Here is a 22,972-nt window from a genome sequence, read left to right as displayed (position 1 = left end):
CTCATATATTTTATATTGTCTTAAAAAATAAACTTGAAACTAAATATTTTTTACTATTTACTTTCAAGGAAGCATGTAGTAGTCCTTGGAAGTTTGCGTTTTCCCTTAAAGTTCTCTGTTAAGCAAAAATAACCCTCATCCCCATATTTTCAAAAGAAATTATGGGAGATAGTTTTTAATTTGTTAGTTTATTACTTTACTAGCGGCTACGACCCCTAGAAGCCTCTAGGGGCACTTAAGGCTTAAGGTAGGAGAGGGAAAAGTTGACCTCATCCCATTTTAAATTTGAGTTTAAAAGAGTAAAAAAAAAATTTTCGGGGGAGGGAGGGGGTTAAAGACACCCTCCCAAAAATAGTTTAAAACCTTCCCAGGACCTATAAGAAGCTTCACTGTAAAGGAGAACAATATCGGTTTAGCAGTTAGCGAGATCCTTCGGGACAGACAAAAAACGCTTACTACTTTACATAATAGGATGTCAGGTTAGGTTAGGTTGAATTAGATTATGGGCAGCAGACCCCTATTGCTATAAGGCACAATCCGAAGCGTTAGGACTCCACAAGTGGTAAGTAAAACAGACTAAAGCCCCTCTTAATTCCAATTAATTTCAAATAAACAAAGTGTGGGGGGGGGGGGTTAGTGTTCGAAATCACCTTAATGGGAAAGCACCTGTAAGTTTGCTTATAGCACCTTATTACTAATTATCTGCTGGCCAAATTGGCAGAGCAAACAATCATTCTTATAAACAATGGATCTAGTAACTATGGATGAATCGTCAAATAAATTATTCAAAACAAAAGCATGAAAAGTTTCTTTTGCATTTTAGGTCAATGTTTCTCTAAAATGTTTGTCTAAACGTCCGTTCGTTTGTCTATCATGGTCCCTTACAATTTACAACCTAAGGCAACAAATTAAAAAAAGGCTGATTCCATACTATTTATTAGAATGCACTTTTGCTTTAAACCAAAACAAACACACTTTATAAATATACTGCCTGTTACTTTAGTAGCCAAGAAATATCAAAGAAAATTTGAAACTGTACAAAATTATATTTTAAATAGGTTTGATTATTTTTTTAAACAAAAGATTAGAATTTTTGGATCTTTTGATTTTTGTTAATCAGAAAGCTCGAAAAAACCGGAATTATTTACGTTTCTATGGAAAATATTACTTTTCTCTTCAAAACTAAAACCGGTTTAATCCCACTGAAAATTAAACGTATTAAATCAAACGTAAAAGAAAAGCCTTCAAAAAATGTTGATATCTATAGAACTCAACTTTAGACTAATAAACTTGGAAATAGCACAGTATTCTAAAAATTGATAAAAGAAAAAGATAAGTAATCAGTATACAGTTAAAATTGTAGTTTTTGGTTAGTGCAATATATTTTAGCATTCAATAAAAAGACATTCAATTCTAATTTGTATAAAAAATGATCATTAAATATAAGGACTAATCTGGTATCTAAATGGGTATGACATTGGTGGATAAATTGATGTACATCCCCTATGATAAAACACAAAATTACCCCTTCTGTAGATTACAACGTATGAAACGTATTGAAACGTAATGACACTCAAGTTAATGAACCGACCAATAAAAATTGTTTTTAAGCAAAAAAATAAGAAAACGTTGTTATATAAAGTTTTCGGACTTACTCTAGTTATAGACTAGCATTTTTTTCTTGGGAATACATGTATCTAATTTTGTAGCTACCGGGTTAAGATAAATTGAAATACACTTCCAAACACCCCAGTCAAATATAAATCATAATTCACTCTTAAAAAGAGCATTTATAGTTTAAATTAAAATTTTAAAAACTGTTTTCCAAGTTTAAAGATAGTCTTTTATTCAATGATTTTTAATAATTTAATACATGCAACAAGTTAAAAAAAAACATTACCTATATTAAAAAACTCCTTTAATACTGTTTAAAGCACTTTTTATCATTTTTTCAGAGTTAAAAACTAATCCTGTATCTTTTTAAGCCATTTGATTTATATGAAGCAATGTTGTCTATAGGTTTATATTTATTTGTAATGATCTTGGAACATAAAAAATATACACAGATAAAAGAAAAAATGTCATTGGTTTATGTCGACTATTATATTTAAAAGTGATACATCCCTCCGCCCATAACAAAACAGTACATAATGAAAAATCCAACTATCTATCTAGGTAACATATAAACAAATAATTCTGCTAAGACTAGCCTAAGCAAGAAATAAATTGTTTTTCGTAAATTTTCTTATCCCCTTTCCTCTAATTTTTGTTTTATATATGAATTAATGGTTTTTAAAATTAAATCTTGTTAAAAATTACATTTAAACAAAAAAAGAATTTTCAGCTACTTTAAATAATTCGAATTATCTCCGTTTTTGCGATTTTTACAGTAAAATATACTACAAATACTGATTTCTTTTAAATTTAATAAAAACGCCTAAAAAAAATGCATTACAAATATCAAAACTATAACCTTAGAGGCTATGATAAAAAAACTTATTTAGATATAACTATTACTTAAAAAAAAAAAAAAACATAGTATTTAAATTTTTAAAATATTAAAAACCTTACCTCTTTTAGTTTAGGTCCCAGAGTGTTTTGAGTAAGTTCTGTAGAGAAAATTTCTTGTTTCTTAAAGTCTTTCAAATTGTCAGTTTTTGTAAATTTTGTAAAAATTTTAGTTAGCTCCGCTACTTTTGGAAGGCTAACTGTGTTATTTGATTTTTGATTTTCGGTTAGGTCTTTAGCAATTTCAGTAGAATATACAATAGTAGTAGAAGGAGGAGATTGGGTAAGAATGTTTTTAGTTTTTTCTTTGTCAATATCAATATTAGTACAATTGTCTTTTTTGTTGTTGATAACTATATCTACACATTGTCTTTCTTCACTTTTATGAACAATAGTCTTATCCTTCTTATCAAGATCAACTTGATCCGAGAGAGGCGTCACTTCAACTATGCTATGGTCAGAAGTATTTTGATTATCTGTTGGAAGATTTTTTGATGTTTCGACACTTGGAGGATTTTTTGTTGAAACTTTTGGAAGATTTTCTGTTGTGCTGTTGGTTGCAATGTTTGTTGTTGCACTCTCTAAACAACTTTTCTTTTCAGTTTGAATACTTGTTGGAAATTTGTAGTTTACTTGTTTATCTGGAAAATCAAGTTTTTCAACAATTTTAACCCTTTTCTTCAAGGGTTCAAGATCAGGGTTATCGGCGCAATTTTCGACACAGCAATCGTCGTTGGCGGCTGCGGCCCGTTTCGGCGATGAATTGAACTCGTCGTCGATATAAAAATTGTCCCCGACAAATTTGCCGCCGATGTCACTTAGTTCACAAGAGTCTAGATTTTGATTTTCGGTTGGTGCCGCCGTTTTATCTGCTGCAGCAGTTGGTTTATGATTTGAGTCGGTTATGACCTGGTTTTCAAGCTCGTCAGTAATGTCTCCGCCCGCGGCCCTAACAATTGGTGTGCTATCCGTCAACATCAAAATATACATTAATAAAAAAAATTAGCTATAAAGTAGCTGCACTACTTATAAAGTTATTTTAAGTCACTTTTCTCCACACATCATTAATATAGGGGTTTTAAAAACTGTATAAGATCTGTTTTTAAGTCATCAATAACAAATTTAAAGTATTTACGTAGTCAAAAAGTGTTTACATAAGTTAACTTGGTGACTAAAACTGAATAACTGAGAGGAGAGAATAGATTCCAAGTCAATGATATGGGCTTTCAAAATTTTAAAGGCATTTAGATAAAAAGGAGAAGGAGACATTAGTATCAAAGTTATTTATAACCCTGTTATAACAATACTTTTTTTACCCCAAAAGCTGATAATATACTGTGATATTTGAGTGACTGAAAGACTATAGGAATAATCTTAAGTAACTAACTTAACAGCACAATAACTTTAAAAGAGGCAAAGAATGGGGGGGGGGGGACAAAAGTAAGTGGGGAGAGGACGTCTGATAACAGATCAATTTTACAAATATATTGGGCAACACAAATAAGATGCTTAGTATACATTTTTAACAGCTAAAAAAAAATTTGGGGGACAATTAAATATAAAATGTCTAACCTAAAAGACGAGTCAATTTATAACCCCAAATGACACCTATACAAAAATACAAAATCATGCCTTTCATCCCACAAAATATTATTCAACTTCTAATAATTTAAAGGTTTTTTATGATCTAGCTAGATCAAAAATCTGTAGCATTTTAGAGGCATAAATCTAGTGACTTTAAAAGGGGACATACAATAATAAATTGAGGGTACACAAGTGAGGGATTGGGTACACTACAGATTTCAAGGGGATGGGAGGAGGGTGTTATTATTTTATTAAGAAAAAGAGATTGATAATATGCAGAGAGACAGTGCTTTAGTTTAATAAGGATAAAGCATTGGGGGATAAACTTATTATTATGCGAAGAAATTTGCTAAATAAAGGTTAGATATAGAGCTGTATATCAACCTTTAATCCCTAAATAAATATTTTATTTGTATTTTACTTTATACCATTACTCTAAACCCAAAAGTACACAGAAAAGGTGTAAATTCATAAAAGTTTCCTATTCTACCCCCCCCCCTAAAAAAAAAGTTTAAGAACTTTTGTTGTTCCTTTATCCCATTCCTTACTTACAATCTTAAATGTAATGCATATGTATAGAAAAAGAAGAGAAAAAGATAAATATTCAAAGAATTAAATCAATTTAATTATTTTAAGTTTTTATTATATTAGACTTAAAATTTTCTGATAATTTTGCATAATTAAAGGGATTAGTTCAAGTAAATATAGGTCATAAGGGGGAAATTAACACCAAAAATATGTGATTGAAATCGACTAAATTTGCTGAATGTCTATCATCTATACGTGTGTTTTTGAGTGTTAAGATATTGTAAATCAAAATAGGGCTGCCTTAGCCAGCAATAATAAAAAGGGGAAGGGTAAAAATTTGACATTGTACAGATTTAAACAAGGACAATTATGTTTATAAGTAGTGCAGCAATATCAAGCTCATAATGTTCAGAGATAAACAAAAACAGCAAAGTACAAATGCAGTGAATAAGATTATATTTCTTGATATTTGGCAGATCATCACTGAAAATGAAATATTAATTGATGACCCATCAAACATTAAGCACCCAATTTAATGAAATTCTCATAATTGGTCAATGAAAAACTCACATATAGAAAGATAAATCTAGTTAAAGAGTAGCTGCTCTCATAAAAAGGGAATACACACACATACAAGTATGTATAATATTCTTATCTTATATGAAAATTTGATAAAAATATAGTAAAGATTTTTTGTTTTTGTTGATAAAAGCTAAACACTTATGTGAGAACTATATTTTTTGTGAAATCCCCCAAAGAAACTTAAACACTACAGCAGTTTTTTAACAATGCTTATAAAAGCATTATTTGGGATTAGTTAATAAAGTTATAAAATTGGCTTGTTGCATAAATTAGCTCTAGCCGCGCGTTTTTTGAGATGAATTACATGAAGATACCAAAACACTAGTAAAACCGCTACTTTTAAAATGATTATTTGACAAGTTTATGATTTGTAAGCAATGCTATTTTGAAAACTAAATGGTAAAAAATTATGTCAAAATCATTTAATATATTATGTAAAATAGTAGAACAGGGAAGACAAAGTAATACTTTTTAGATTATTAAGAAGAGAATAAAAAAGATTTTAACATTGATTTGATTCTTTACTTTATTCTTTGTATGCCCTGTTAGGCTGTTTTAATGTATGTTAATCAAATACTTGCCCATTTTTGTATTTCAAAATCACTTTTAGAAATTAGCAAAATAAAATGAAAATTTAAACAACAAAAGAGCTATGAAATTTTGAAATTGACGAATAGTTTTGGACACCTTTCAACGTCAGCTGTACTGTTTACTGTTGCGCCAGAACATAGAACAGCGACACTCCCTGCACCGGATGAGCCTTGTCCTTGTTGGCCAAAAATTTTCAAAGATTTTTCTAGGCCTGTTGCGAGTTGCGGATTTTTTTGTGTAGCACTAGTTTTACTATGATGTGAAGAACCCACAACTAGGCCAGTTGTTATTCCAGTTGTGGCTAGGAGTACAGCGACGGATCTACTACCCGTTGTTGTTAGAGTGGGGGTACTGCTGCTGGACCTCTGGTGGCACCTCACTACGCTAGCTGCGGCTGACACAGGAGGGGCAGACATCATAGTTGATATCTCTCTGCTCTCCCTCACACCAGTTCAAACCATCGCCTATCAGTATATAGTATATCTATGTGTGTGTGTGTGTGTGTGTGTGTGTTTGTGTGATTTTAGGGTCCTCTACTCAATTTTAGGGGAAGGAAAGAGTAGTAAATTTTTGACCACTTGTTACCTAACCTCCCCTTTCCCTTTTCATCCTTCCCCTACCCAAAATGACCATTAATTGCCTCCCCCTTTAAAGCATATTATATAATGGTACCCCTAATTATTTCTCCTCATGCGTCCGTCGCTATCTTTAAGACGCTGGACACACACACACACACACAAACACACATACGTTCGACTCCTTGCGTTAAAGTCTCCGTCGTCCGAAAGCTTTTTGGACTTGTCAAAGCGGTCTCGCTTGCTCGGAGAGCGCATTGGTCAAATTTGCGTCTGGAGAGGAAGTGGGGGGACGATACGATGGTTGCACGTAGTAAGGGGGAAAGACGGTATGGAGGGGGGGAGAAATTAAAGAGCAATAAAAAAGGGGAATGGGTGGAAATTTTAGGTGGTGAATTTTCGCAAAATGGTTTCCCCCATTTCTTATGTGCGTGTTTGTTTGATGTGTGTGTTCGTGTGCGTGTGTGTGTGTGACAGGTTAATCCTGATACATTATCAGGATTTTCTTGTTTACTACATCCAAAAAACTTTTTTCCATGACGGCTTTTTCGTCTTCAATCTTCATTGATTGGTTGCAGCGAAGCTTTTGTATAATTTTTATTTGCTGTTGGTCTGTCAGTCAGTTGATCATTAATGAGTCTGTGACGTCAAAAGTATACATTGCTTAAAATGCTCAATCTCTAAGTCTAACTAAATTAATTATAGATTAGTTGAAAAAAAATGTTGAAAAAGAAATAAAATTATATATGATTATGAAAAAAGTGTCTTTGCCTGTCAGACCATTACACAAGAGGTTATTAACTCGGCTGCTAACAGCGATAAATTGATTTTTGTTTGTTGATTTCTCTAACAAATTAAAGTACACCCTTGAATACATCTAACTTCATTTACAAAATGTATATTTCTTGTTTGTTATTTGAAATAGATAGCTGTTTTTTTTTAAGAAAAGTCTAACAAACATCTAATCGATAACTTTGTCCGTCCGTCTATCAATTCTGATTTCGAAATTGCTATAAATCTATGAACTTAGCTACTCATGGATGTTGTCATTCTTGTCTTCTAAAATACTCTACAGTTGTAATTTACCCTCTTTTAGAAATCATGTTTTTTTCCTCATTGTATAATGGACATATTTCTAAATACTGAATGACTCGGGGAGGAAGGAGACATTGGAATGTAAATTACACTAGCACCAAAAGTTTTATAATCTATTATTGGAGGGCTTACAACTTTTTGATGGGGCTAAAAATGTATTTCTTACTCTACTCACCTGAAATAATAACAATTCTATAAAAAGACTAAAATTAATGGAGACTCAACTTAATGAACCAATCAATCAAAGCTCAATACAAGTCCCCAAAGTTGTGCCATTGAATAAGAAAACGTTATAATAAAACTTTGGGAAATAGTGAAATAAACAGCTCAATGTCCCAAACCTGAACTGTATTCATTTAGCTACTCTTGGTTGTTATACTAGTTTATACCGTTTCATTACAGGAATATTCATAAATATAATACAATACACATTCAGTCTTGATAACACCCTAAGGAGGTAAGTGTACGGAAAGACAAACATACGGATATACACTAAATCTAGAAAAGCTTTGCTTTAATAAAAATGCTCAGACTTTTAAATGGTTTTAATTTTTAAAAGCGAAGCTTTTCTATGATTAGGGTCGGTACATCCGTACGTACGTCTGTCCGTGATGGATAGCTTTTATAGTTAATTTAGGCACGTTAGAATTGTCCAATCGATTTCAAATTTTGCATGGTAATCCCTGTAGTAGCTTTTTAATAACAAATTTTAATTTTTGTATGATCTAATTATCCGATTAATCTGATTTTTGGTATACTGATTCCTGAGACAACAAAATGCAATATTATAAGCGAAGCAACTCTATATTCAAGTCCTAAGAATGTAAGTATGTCCTTAAACATTATCCTGCACCAAACAATTTTTCAACAAATTTACTTACAATTTTCCTTCGACTCTTTTACATTTATAATCTGATTATTCAGTTCTGACATTATACAATAATGCCCTTTTGTCCTACCGTTTCAGAGCTTTGCTTTTATGGATGTTGTTTTCCTTGTTAAAATTTTAAAAAATAAAAAATTCAATACATAGATTTTGTGTCTTTAACTTATTTTTTAACTTTAAATTATTAGTGTAAAAGTTTGGACAATGCTTAATTGTACCAACCGATCAAGATTTAATGATTGTCCCCAAAGCATTTAATTCAAAGAATGTTATAAAACGTTATAAACTTTGGGTAACAATATAATCTACAGTCCTTAATGTCCACTTTCTTTCTGCCTACTTACCCTTTTCAAACAATTGTTTCCATTAATGTATCTTTTTCACAAATAATGCATGATTAAAATTTGTCCTGAGGTGGATCCTTAAAAAACTTTTTGGCTCACTGCCTCACTAAAATTAGTTAGGCTCGCTAAAAATTTTGTGATAAATCCTCCAAAATCGCATTAAAAATAAACAAAATCCTACGTTAATAACACTTTTATGATATTATTTAATTTTTGTTGATTTTTTATTTGATTTTGGAGTATTTTTCACAAATATTTTAGTGAGTATTTAAGTATTTTATATTCCTTCTCATTATATGATAGTTAAATCTCTGACATTACCTTAAAAATGTTAATCACTATCAAAAACAAAAGGTTTTTGCTGTTTGATATATTATAAATAATTTTTGAAAGGTAATCTCAATGAAACTTTAATGAATAATTTTTACGCAATTGCATATTCCTGTATCCGTGTAAACATATGGGTCAAATTTTTGGCAATAAGATAAAATTTAACGCCTAGCACAGACAGTGAAAATGCTTATGAAAATAAATTTGGTCACCTTTTTTGAATGCATTTCTTACAAATAAAATGATTACATCTATTCTAAAACAATGTTTTGTCTGTCTGTTGATGCATAGTTAAAACTGTTCTATCTATTCTTCTGTATTTCTATAGTTAATTGCTTTAAGTTTCAAGCGTTTGTGAGAAAAATCTATGAGGATTCTCCACCGCGTCATAAACAAAGAATTAAAATAGTTTCTAATGCTGATATGCCCGGTGTGCCACATAAATAGTTAGAATAGACGGCATGCCTTGGCCCAAAATAGGCGCAACTCATTACAATGCACAGTTAGGACTTCCAGACTAAGGTTATGTAATCAAAGGGTTGGTTGTCTAAGAGCATGTGAACACATAATCATGCACAGCGACATAGACGTCCAAACTTTTTTGGGGGAGGGAGGTAAAAAATTTTAAAGGGGGGGGGTTAAATTGGCGCACGAAACGCGCCGAAATTTTGTTGTACCCCCCCCCCCCCAAATTTTTACCCCGGGGGTAAAATTTGCTTGGGGGGGGGTAATAACCCCCCTTAAATCTGTTGGCAGGGGTAAATTATGTTTACAGCCCCCCCAAAATTTACCCCCGGGGTAATTTAAATTTCATTAAATATTTATTATTAAAAATACGCGCGAAGCGGGCAAAAAAAATTTTTATTAGAGATTTTTTATTTTGGTGGGGGTATTTACCCCCCCAAAATTGTTTGGGGGGGTAAATAGCCCCTCCTAAATGGTTGGGGGTGCCTACGGCACCCCCAGGGTAGGGGTAAATTTTAACAAGACAATGTAGTAGTTTGTATAAAGTTAAGCCTTGTCCCTGAAAAGACATTGAATTTGTTAATTCTAATCACGAACTAAAACAAAATTTTGCCCACCAAAATCTTCGGTGTTCATTAATTTCCCCACATGCATTACATTATTAAATCATCAGATCCACATATTTTTACAATACCACAAATTGTCGGTTATACTTTAGTTTTCTCTTTAAAAAAAACAAAAAAAAAACTCTATTACTAATATGCTATTGTGACTGTCTGCTTATATGGAGTACCACAGGACTCTGTTCTGATTATTGAATAGTATAACACAAATGCGGAAGTAAATACACACCCCACACATGGAGTACCACAGGGCTCTGTACTAGGTACTATGATAATATGATACAAGGGAAGAAGTGAATACACACCCCACACATGGAGTACCACAGGGCTCTGTACTAGGTACTATGATAATATGATACATGTGCAGAAGTGAATACACACCCCACACATGGAGTACCACAGGGCTCTGTACTAGGTACTATGATGATATGATACATGTACAGAAGTGAATACACACCCCACACATGGAGTACCACAGGGCTCTGTACTAGGTACTATGATAATATGATACATGTGCAGAAGTGAATACACACCCAACACATGGAGTACCACAGGGCTCTGTACTAGGTACTATGATAATATGATACAAGGGGAGAAGTGAATACACACCCCACACATGGAGTACCACAGGGCTCTGTACTAGGTACTATGATAATATGATACATGTGCAGAAGTGAATACACACCCAACACATGGAGTACCACAGGGCTCTGTACTAGGTACTATGATAATATGATACAAGGGGAGAAGTGAATACACACCCCACACATGTAGTACCACAGGGCTCTGTTCTAGGTACTATGATAATATGATACAAGGGGAGAAGTGAATACACACCCCACACATGTAGTACCACAGGGCTCTGTACTAGGTACTATGATAATATGATACAAGGGGAGAAGTGAATACACACCCCACACATGGAGTACCACAGGGCTCTGTACTAGGTACTATGATAATATGATACATGTGCAGAAGTGAATACACACCCAACACATGGAGTACCACAGGGCTCTGTACTAGGTACTATGATAATATGATACAAGGGGAGAAGTGAATACACACCCAACACATGGAGTACCACAGGGCTCTGTTCTAGGTACTATGATAATATGATACAAGGGGAGAAGTGAATACACACCCCACAAATGGAGTACCACAGGGCTCTGTACTAGGTACTATGATAAAATGATACATATGTAGAAGTGAATACACACCCCACACATGTAGTACCACAGGGCTATGTACAGAAGTGAATATACACCACACACAGGGAGTACCACAGGGCTCTGTTCTACTAATATGAGACATTTTATATTATATGATCATAGTGAATTCACCCTTAGTTATTAAGTAGATTCACAAATAAAGTTAAAATTCAAACCCACAAAATATTTCTAAAAAATGCTTGCTTAAAAGGTTTTTTTGTTATTTTTTTCCCTTTTTTTTGTGCTTCGCTGCTTATGGATGTTGTCATCCTTGCTTTGTTGCTAACCCTAAACAAATGGACAAAAATTAAGCCCATTTGTATAAGGATAATACTTATAAAGTAGCTTCGCTAAATGTAGTATATTAGAAATATAAAAATTATTTATCAAAGTTTCATAACCAATAGACAACTCTTACATGCGTAAACTTTAAAAGGCAAACTTGTCCCTTTTGATCAGAAGTACAGGCCCTTATCGTAAAAGAAACTTCTCATTAATAAATAATCCTTATATAAAAGTAATAGGGTGTCTGATGCACCGAAGGATCTCGCTAACCAATGAACCGATGGATCTCGCTAACCAATGAACCGGTATGTTTTTTCCTTTGCAGTTTAACATCTCATATGTTTTCTGAAGGTTTGGTACTATTTAGAGGGAGGGTACAGCCACACTTTCAAAATAAATCGCCATTTTAAAAATCCTCCCCCCACCCAAAAAAAAGTATTTAAAATGGGGGGTCAACTTCCTCCCCCCCTCTAAGTGCAAATAGAGGCCTCTAGGGACGTAACTGCTAGTTTATAAAAAAAAGTACCAACCTACCTACTCAACTTTTTTAGAATAAAGTAAAGCTTTTCTAAAAGCCATAGTTTTAATATAGACTAGTAGCTGAAATTAAATAAACTCAAAACTAAAATTTTTACTTAAATTTGAAATAAATTTTACATGAAAATTACAACTTACAAATGTATGAAATAGCCTTTAACTAATAAAATCCTAGGGGTATAAAATGTACCTACTCTTAGGTAAACAAGGATGACAACATCCACAAATGCACCTATGAAAATAAACTAATTACATTTTTAAAGATACGAGTACTATATCATATTTCTATAACCTAAAGTAACAGGATGTCTATATTTACGTATGCATGTCCGCTAAGATCTCGTATACTGTTTGACGATAGGTTCCAACATTTTCAGATAAATTTACTTTTGTCCAGAGATGATTTAAGGTTGTTAGACAACAACCCCTAAATGTTTTTTTCTTCAAACAAAACAAAAATTAGGAGGACGAATAAGAGGACAGGTAGAGTGTTATTTGCTTCTTTCCTCTCCACATATTCATAGAGTAGCTGCGCTACTAACAATTTAAATCTATGAAATGGAGAAAAAGCTTAAAATATGTGCATTAAAATAGACTTAAAGTGTATAGAGCCATCAATATGCTATTTTGTCAACATAACTGTATTGTATATTATGTTTACATAATATACATATTATGTCCATCATATAATTTTAATTGTGATTTTGAACCTAATATTTTTACTTTTAATTATGTCATAACTGCGTGTTATGGCCGAATCTGTCTGGTTTGTAACATAGAAAAAAACTTTTGGAATTAAAACTCTATTATAACTGTATTTGTAAAATAAGAACTACAAGAGTATGAAAATTTATCAGGGATAAAAGACATTCTCTTCATTAATCTTTTTATAATCAAAGCTACCAAAGCGAAGCTACTTTATATTGCTATTTTGCTATTATGCCACCTTTTTATTTTTGTTTCTTACTTTCCCTCTATATCTTTCTATACTCCTATCTAGATACATTTAAAATGGTATCATCACCTTCTATGCCAGGCGCATGACATTAATAGTAAGAATAGGAGGAATACCTTGGCCCATAAACAGGCGCAACACATTACCATTCAGAGTTGGGACTTCCAGACAAAGGTCCTGCAGTTAAAAGGTTTTCCATCGGGCGAATGGATACCTTGAATACCCATCTATGTAAAAATTTGCATATTACCTTACCCCTGCGGGGAATACATAGATAAATCTGGTTAGGTCAGGGGTCATAGCAAAAATTATGAGACATTAATTAGCAAATTGAATCCAGCCACACGGGTAAGTTTTCTGAACTAAACCACTCTTTAATTGCACGATTTCAAATATTTTCTAGAGGTTATTAATCTTTAAAAGGTTTATTTTCCCTACCCCAATATAGTTTTATTTTTTAAAGGCATAGAAGTAGATTTTCTATAAAGGAGAGCAATAAAGGTACAGAGATATTTCGCCACAACCAGAAAGACATGCTTTTCCTTTAATTTTTAATAAAATAAACAGGATTTATATACATATGTATAGCAGAATAGGTTAGATAGAACCTCTCTATTTTGCTTTTGGAGCTTTCTTAACATATGGGGGTTTTAGTTAACCTAACATAACCTAAACTTTCCCTGGTTGGATATAGCCCCAAACTTCTAGACAACTTGCGTTGATTTTCCTAACTGTTGTCCCTTTCCGTGATAGAAATGCCCACCCGAAGAAAAACTTATTTTAAGCTAGGAAACTAAAAATTACACGAGTTTCAACGTGTAAAAAATGAAATTAAATGGGACGGTTATATTTAGGTTTATTTAGTATGTAATATTTCTTAAAAACAAGGATGACAACATCCATAATACCGAAGCTTGGAAATGGTAGAGAAACGAACATTAACACGTGTCAGAACTAAATATGCAGAATATAAATTTATAAGTTTAAACAAAATTTTAAGTAAATTTGTTTCAAAACTGCTTAGATACAGGACACTGTTTAAGGAACTACTTACATTTTTAGAACTTGATAATAGAGAAGCTTCGCTTACAAATTGTACTAAATGTTTTACTTTGCTTATTAAATTGTCAAGTTTGAAACCGATAGGACAATGTCTAAATCAACGAAATAAGCTGACCATTACGGACGGATGAACGGATCTAACTTTTTAATTAGACCGCTTGTCCTCATAAAAAGGGGAGCAACAATGAGCTTATTATTCAACTTTGAGGAATATTAGTAAACTCATTAGATAAAAAGAATCAGATAAGTATAATGGACGACTTTATGACATATTCAGTAAATATAAAAAGTTAAGCAGTAACTTAAGTGTTTGTATGTTTGCGTGTGTGTATACTAGTCTGTACAGGAGGGAATGCTAGCAAGAATATGTGTAAAGTACATAGGGAGGGAGAGTTGTACTTTGTATATTTTATAAACATTTTCAGGAATGACATTTTGAATTACAGACATAACCTAGTAATAGAGTAGCTGCGCTACTAAAAGAATATGTATCACATATAAGTATTCTTATAAAACAGATTATTCTATAATTGCTAAATGTACGTTTGTCTAGTAAGAGCTCTAAAACGGCTAAGTTACCAAGACAACAATTCCTAGGGTATCTTTGAGTTAATCCAGGGCAGGTATTAAGCTAGTTTACATATTTAGGGGTTCAAAAAACAAAAATATAATTTCTATTTTTGACTGTTTTATAGAACGACCTAGGTAAACTGAAATTAAAGGCTTTGAAAAATTATGAAATAATTATTATTTCACTCATATAATATACGTTTTTACTATGTAACATTTGTAAAGACTTTTAATATGCTTTTATATATACTAGCGGTTGCGTCCATAATATCTAGTTGCTCCATACACGAAAGCCTTAAACTATCCCGGGGCAAAATTTACAAATAAAATAGCCAAAAGCCTCCCCAGAACATATGTGAAAATTTTCAATTATTACTATTTGTTTTTACAATTTTATGGAAACACTTTATGTATGAAAATTCAAGGGTTCTTAAAAACACCCGCATGTTCTAATTAAGAAAAGCTTAAAACTAATGAAAATTATGAACATGAGAATATTTAGCAAATTAGGATTAATAAGCATTTAAACCATCAAAAATAATAAATCGGGGAGAGAAGCTGCTGCAATACTGTTTTTATATGATATGATATATTTAATTTTTGGAAAAATGATTCCAAGGACAAAGTGACACAATTTTCGGATCTACTGCAGTTCACGGTAAAATATTGCTGGTAACGATTATTTCCAAAAATCTATGAATTTTAAAGGCTGCTAGCTGCCAAACGGCTGAACGTACAGATTATGCCCGCACACAGTTGTAAGCGACATAAGAAGGCCTACAAATAATCTGGAATAGCCATAAATCAATAATGCATAATTATCTCGCAGTGCAGAGAAATTCGCGAAAAAGACATATTTTACGCGTTTTTTCTTCAGTGAAGCTTTCCCTGTGCATCATTGGATCTTGGCTATTCCAGATTATTTGTAGACTTTCTTATGCCGCTTAAAATGGTGTGCGGGCATGATCTGTACGTTCAGCCGTTTGGCAGCTAGCAGCCTTTAAAATTCATAGATTTTTGGAAATATTCATTACCAGCAATATTTTACCGTGAACTGCAGTAGATCCCAATTTTCTATAGGAAGCAACTCTATAATCACCCCTCAAAATGTTAGTATGTCCGTATTAAGCATCCTGTGTTTTAATTTCGAACTTTATAAATATTTTTTTAAGTATTCAAAAGAATCTTTTCCAATTTTTTCAATATTTTTTTAATTTTTTAATTTTCATTTTTTAATTTTCATTTTTTGATTGTTTTATTTTAATGGATGTTGTCATTCTTGCTTTGTTAAACACCAGGTTTAGTAGATAAAGCTATATGACGTGTAAGCAAATTTTAATTTTCTAGAATTTTTCATATTTTCATTAAAAGGCAGAAATTTAAAATTTTCATTTAAATAAGTTTTAAGGCTATAATTGATTACTTATAAAATCAGTTTAAACCAATAATCTATAAAAGCCAGCAAAACACTAGATGCTCAATACCTACACAATGTAAATACCAGTGGCATTATGTCGAATTGCAATATAAAATTTAGGTTTATGTGGCAACCACTGAACCGATTGGGTTCTAGTGGGAATATAGCGTTTGGTTCTGCGGTAATTTTAAGCTAAAAATACCCCCATATTTAAAATTTTTAAAGTTTACAATTTATATGTTCAAGTTTTTATCTTGGTTTAATTTTGCTAGGGATTTTTTGATAATCTCTATAGCTTTAACAAAAATTGTAAATATGAGGGGGGGTAATCTCATTACTTCTTGGGGCAAAGCCCCTAAAGGCTAGTTATAAATAAATCTTTTTTTCTTATGGAATTATTATAACTCTTTTATGTTTTTAGAGTAGCTATGCATTCTTTTAAAACTTTAAGAATTAAAGGTAAAGACTTAAAGACCAAATCAGTTCCCTTGTAGATTAGATTTGCTACTAGAATTTGCCTGATGATTATGATTATTAAAAATGTGATTAATTGTTTTATTTGCCCAATTTAATGGAGTTAGGGATAGTTAAATAAACGATAAATTAATCTGAGGTGGATTCTTAAAAAACTGTTTGGCTCACTGCCTCACTAAAATTAGTGAGGCTCGCAAAATTTTTTTGTGAAAAATCCTACAAAATCGCATAAAAAATCTACAAAGATTAAACAATATTTTATGTTTATAACCCTGTTATGATTTTATTTAATTTTTGTAGATTTTTAATGAGATTTTGGAGGATTTTTCACAAAAAAATTTGGCGAGCCTCACTAATTTAAGTGAGGCAGTGAGCAAAAAAGTTTAGTCATATTATTAAAATACCACAAATAAAACTATAGAGATAAGGGAGAAGGCTGTTTATTACACTAGTCCCCAAAGTTTTATTGTAACGTTTTCTTATTCGTTTGTTTATCAACTTTGGGGACTTTAGTGAATTCTGATTGGTTGGTTCGTTAAGTCTAGTGTTCAAACGTTTCAACCACTAATTTTAATCTACAACAGAGATTATTTTGTGTATCATCATTGAGGATGTAATTGTATATCCATTTATCATTGGCCTATCTATTTAGATTCCTGCATAGCAATATACAGAATTAGAAGATTTTTAATTTTCTTTCATTGTCTTTCCCTTGATCCCTGGAGTCAGGTGTCGAAAATCAGGGAATACGGATTTATTAATGATGGTGTGCATCCATTACCGCGTAATATCACTTTACATAATGTTTATTCTTACTGACAGAAGAAGGAAATATACTAATAGGGCGTGAGAGTAAAGAAAAATAGCCTAAAACCATGACATCACAAATGCTGAGCTTTTAGAGCGCAGTGATATGTCAGACATCAAACTGACAATAAAATAGAGAAAATGGAGATGGTTGGGGCACCCTCTAAGGAAAGGGCATGATGATTTAACCAATCAATCCTTAACTTGGGACTCCTTCACAGGAAAAGGAAACCAGGCAGACCAAAAACAACCTGGAGGAGGGAATTCCTTGAGGAACTGAGAAAGAAGAATTTTCATCTTTCAGTGAAGCCTCTACTGAGGCCCAATTCAAAGATAAATGGAGAACCATTGTGCGTGGCCTATGCTCTGGAAAGAAGAGATAAATGGCGATGATGATGATGATGACATTACTTTAACATTCTTTATCAGAAATGAGTTGTATTTAATATACTAAAAAACTGTTCATGAAAATAGCATAAAATTAACCCTTGTCATTAATTCTTTATTAAAAATATTTAAGTCTTCTTTAGCCTCTGAAAGGTATCTAGTGAAAATTTGAATACCTCCTGGGTATGTTAGATGTTATATTACAAACGGTTTAGTCAACTTTTTAATAAGCACAGCATCTACACAGTTTATTCTCTAAACTTTTCATATCAACACAGTCAAGACTCTACATTATCTCCGCAGTCTAGACTATATAGTATCTACGCAGTCTAGACTCTACAGTATCTACTTAGTCTAATTCTATATTATCTATGAAGTCTATACTACGTAGTATCTTCGCAGTCTAGACTCTATAGTAGCTACACAGTCTAGACTCTATAATATCTATACAGTCTAGACTTTAAAGTACTTACTCAGTCTAAACTCTATAGTATCTATGAAGTCTAGAATTTATAGTACTTACACAGTCTAGACTCTATTGTATCTATAATGTCTAGACTCTATAGTATCTACACAGTCTAGACTCTACAGTATCTCCGCATTCTAGACTATGAAGTATCTACAGAATATAGTATCTCCGCAGTCTAGACTAAATAGTATCTACACATTCTAGACCCTTTAATATCTACACAGTCTAGACTCTACAGCATGACCCTCGAAAAAGTATTTTTAAGCATCTGCAGCCCTTATTTCTCAATGAATTATAAAAAAATGCATATGTCCTTGTTCTCTATAGTATTCCACGTAAGTAGATATAAAAATATTTTCATTACCTCCATTAACACCGGAGATTTTTAGAGCTAAAGTTTTGAAAAAGTGACTGAGAAAAAGATTTTTTTTTTGTTTCTCTTATTTTTTGGATGGTTATATTATGTTTTTCTGGCAATGGAATAATGAGACACAAAGAAAAACAAGTTAACTAATTATTTCTTTTTTATTCCACCAAAAAATATAAATTTTTAATGGCAAAAAATACTACTGAATGAATTGATTATTTGCAAATTTTAGGTTATTTATTAACCCTTATTTATAGAAAAGGATTAATTATGACAGTTGCTCCGCCTACTTTTCTGACATCTCAATTATTTAATAAGGGGTAAATTAAGCTTTTTAGACAAAAAAATCATTATGTTTTATTTTTATTTTCTTTATAACTTTTTTGTTATTAAAGTTAGGATTGTGAAACAAAAACAATTTTCCTGCTATATTCATAGAGATTTATTTGGTTTTTTAATCTTAAACAATTTTGCCTAATAAGTAAGTTTTTGAAAATATCATTAAACTAAAAAGACTCAAAAAATATGTGTAAAAAAATGCTTTTTACTCAAAAACTAAATTTTTTATTTCATTTTTGTATAAAGTTTCTGCTAGTAACAAAAATAAAAGGATTTCTAGCTTAATTTTGCTAAAAAAGTCGTATCATGTTAAAAGTTACTTTTTCCTCAGTCACTTTTTCAAAACTTTAGCACTAAAAATCTTCGGTGTTAATGGAGGTAAAAAAAATATTTTTATATCTACTTACGTGGAATACTATAGAGAACAAGGACATATGCATTTTTTAATAATTCATTGAGAAATAAGTGCTGCAGATGCTTAAAAATACTTTTTCGAGGGTCATGCTGTATAGTATCTACACTCTAAAGTATCTACACTCTCTAGACTCTACAATATCTACACTATCTAGACACTATAGTATCTACACATTCTAGACTCTACAGTATCTACAAGTCTAGACTGTATAGTATCTAGACAGTCTAGACTCTACAGTATCTACAAGTCTAGACTCTATAGTATCTAGACAGTCTAGACTCTTTACTTGTCTAAGCTCTGAAGAATCAAGACATTCTAGACTCTACAGTATCTACATAGTCAAGACTCTTAAGCATCTAAGCAATATATATGCACTCCAGTAAATACATTTTCTCTAATAATACTGTAGTACTGTTTACTTTTCTTTTTGATATTGCTGCGCTACTTATGAACAAATTCGTTTTTAATTATGCTACATAAAACGACGATGAACGTGAAGAAAATTCCAAAGTTTGAACCAAAAAATGCCCAAAGCCAAAAATATTTTTCCATAATATAAGATATTGTTATGACAGATTGATAGAAATATATTACAAATAAACAAGACGATTTTGTTTGCTAGTAGTTTCTCTACCATTAGGGTATGTCTGCTCACCTGTCCTTCAATTCAAATATAATTTTAACAATTACCTGTAGTGAAAGAGTTTTTAATAAAAAATTTTTCGATGTATTAAAATTGACAGATGTTTTGACAATTTTTATACAAAAAAACATGAGATCTATAAAAAAAAATAGGGTAATGTCTTTTAAAGTATAACCAACACGACAGACAGACGAACAAAACAATGTTTAGATTAGATGTGTAATTGCAACAGGAATATTCCCAAAACATTTAGCTGTGTATCTTCAATAGCAGCCGAAAAAATTACATTTCCTCCATAGCGTTACGGACTGGTGGACAGACAAAATGAATTAATATAAATGTAGAATACCTTCGCAACTAAAAACAGTTGTAACTTAATTAACTGTTGTTTTTATGAAAAATTATTGTATCTTGCTATTGATGCACTATCTATTAACATAATTGTAATTGTTTGTTAGAGAGGGAGGTGACATTTGATTACTCAAAGTTTTATAACCACTTCAACTTATTCGTTGGCTAAAAATCTTTTATTGAAATTTAATTTGTTGGTTTACAACTATTAGTCACCAAATATTTAAAATCAAACTGCTGAAAGGGTATTTTTGTTTATCCCCATTGGGGATACCTCCATTTTCTTGTCCCTAAAGATTCTTTTTTTTTGGCAATAAAGGTATAAACTCAAAGAAAGAATATGATTTTTAAAATTGCATGGAAAGACAGACATAAAAATTCAAGCTTAAGAAAATCTTTGCTGCATGAAACAATAAAAGTTTTATTTAATCTTTAATTTATATTTATTGAGCCAAAATGATTTTACAAATTTCTATGTCTACTTCATTACACTTTCTTTCCGAGCGATGTTTGGCATTTTCCCACAAAATGTTTGGACCACAAAATAACCCCCTTGCTTATTTCAAATATAAAAAAAATAGGAAAAGGGTTAGTTTTTCTATTGCAGTAAAAAAATAGAGGGAGGCGGTGTTAAATAACTGTATGTCCCCTTCCCGAGGACCTTGAGACGACTTTCAATTCAACCAATAGCATTGGGAATATTAACTCAGCCAAGTCGCTGCAAAAGAGTAGAAGCTATTTGCTAGCAGACTTAAAAGGTCCCCAACAGGGGGATCAGGTAGTTATCAAGTCTTTGTTTTTTCTAATACTCAATAAAAGTCTGTTAAATCGGCAATTCAACATAGAGAAACCAATAATAAAAATTACTTTTTAAAGAACCGCTTTTTTACGGGGGGGGGGGGGGGAGGGGATAGGTTGGTCCAAATATCGTTGCTGGTATATTACTATATTTTTTTCATTTTTACTCATTAGTGTCACAAAATTTTTAATATCCTTTTTTGAGTGATTTCACCCAAACTCAAAGTGGACCAAGATCAATTTTAGTTCAAGTAAATTGATACTCTAGCTTACTATTAAATTTGTCATCAAAGTTTTAAATAAAGTGGAAAATTCTATCAATTCAATGAAATATACAATAATGCCCTTTTATAAATGTTTTAAAAACTTTGGTTTTATTAGATTTATATCTTAGAATACTAAAGTACAAATTAAAAAATTTAATTAAAAACTTAGTTTCTAATAAAAATCTTTTGTTTGTTGTAACTCTAAAATCAAGTCTGCCTGTCCGTTTATTTGACCAAGTTACTTACACTGGCTAAAAAAGATTTTGCTCACTAAAAAGTAATCACATACATATGTAATAACTTTTACAGTTTACTGTTTAATTTTATTTAAATTTTTACTCATTGTTGCTTTGGTACTAAATAATATAATTGTCTGTATATTATAAGAACATAAATTAGAATTTAAAAATCAAATACCTAACTCTGTATCTATAGTATTCCATGTTTTATATTCTTTAAATTTTAGGCCTATATGCCATATATTCTAAATTGGTAAACTTTCAATTAGGCTAAATTTTACAACAAAAAAAGACACTTAGATCCATAAGTAGCGAAGCAAAAAGAAGCTAAAACATACTAGGAGAAAGAACAATAAAGAATTTTAATGCTGAAAAAACATGTATCGTATCGTATTCACCAAATAATATAAAATAAATTCATATTACTTATACTAGTTTTGTTTGCCCGGGCTTCAGCTTCCCGCGGCCAACACAAAAATCTTCAATTTATCATTTTACTTTCCGCGGAAAGCTGTCTATAATTCGGCGCGACAAATAACTTTTAACATTTTATAATCATATAATTAATTGAGTTTTTATTCCTTCTAACTAATAATACAATGTTAAAAAATTATCAACCTGTTTCATAATAATTTGATTGCTATTTATTTTTGTTGCATTGCATTGTAGGGGCACTTATTTTTAAATTGCCCCGACCAAAATGAAAATACGCTTGCGGCAACTCTTAACATAATTCTGGGATTTCGGGACAGTCAAATAGACAACAAAAAGGACGGTCAAATAAAAAAAATTGTCAAATTAAGCTCTACCAGTTATGGATACCATTATCCTTGATTATCAAACTAAAAATTAAAAAAGACTACAACCTAGCATCTTTGGAAATTAGCTCAAACCATCCTGATAAACATCTGTAGCTTCTCGTAAAGGGAGAACTCGATCAGATTAGTGGTAAGCAAGATCTTAACGAGTAGACAAAAATCTTTACTAATTTATACAATAGGAATATACATATCAGGGAGGTAGAAGACATTGGACTGTAAATTATACTGGTACCCAAAGTTGAATTGTATAACTACGTAATCTTAATGGGTGAGTACTTTTATTGTATATTGATTAGTTGGTTTCAAACTTTTCTACAGAAGGGGTAATTTTGTTTATTATTATTAGGGGATTTATATCAGTCTATCGTCCATTGTATTATCCCGTAAGACCCCTGAAACTTGGGTGGAAATATTTACATTTCCCTACCCCCCTGAAATAATCCAATGCTAA

At 31.7% G+C, this 22,972-nt stretch overlaps 1 protein-coding gene across 6 annotated transcripts in view; it reads right to left on the bottom strand.

Moving 5' to 3' along the window:
* Positions 1 to 6,255, bottom strand: part of LOC145323722 (uncharacterized) — a 174,989-nt gene extending 168,734 nt beyond the window's left edge. For all 6 annotated transcript variants that reach the window (XR_013881074.1, XR_013881073.1, XR_013881075.1 and 3 more), the window contains exons 1-2: positions 5,890 to 6,255; positions 2,572 to 3,457 (exon numbers count right to left, since the gene is read on the bottom strand). Coding sequence is in view for 2 of the 6 variants with exons in the window: in XM_080166204.1 (XP_080022330.1) it covers positions 2,572 to 3,457; positions 5,890 to 6,212 (1,209 nt within the window). In the remaining 4 variants the exon portion in view is untranslated. The remainder of the gene's footprint in view (positions 1 to 2,571; positions 3,458 to 5,889) is intronic.
* Positions 6,256 to 22,972: the final 16,717 nt, after the last annotated feature.

Source organism: Acartia tonsa, chromosome 7, assembly GCF_053477335.1.
Source record: "Acartia tonsa isolate MP-2025a chromosome 7, ASM5347733v1, whole genome shotgun sequence".
Lineage (NCBI taxonomy): Eukaryota > Metazoa > Arthropoda > Copepoda > Calanoida > Acartiidae > Acartia > Acartia tonsa.
The sequence above is the reverse complement of the archived record's forward strand: the minus strand, read 5'-3'. Positions and strand labels throughout refer to the sequence as shown.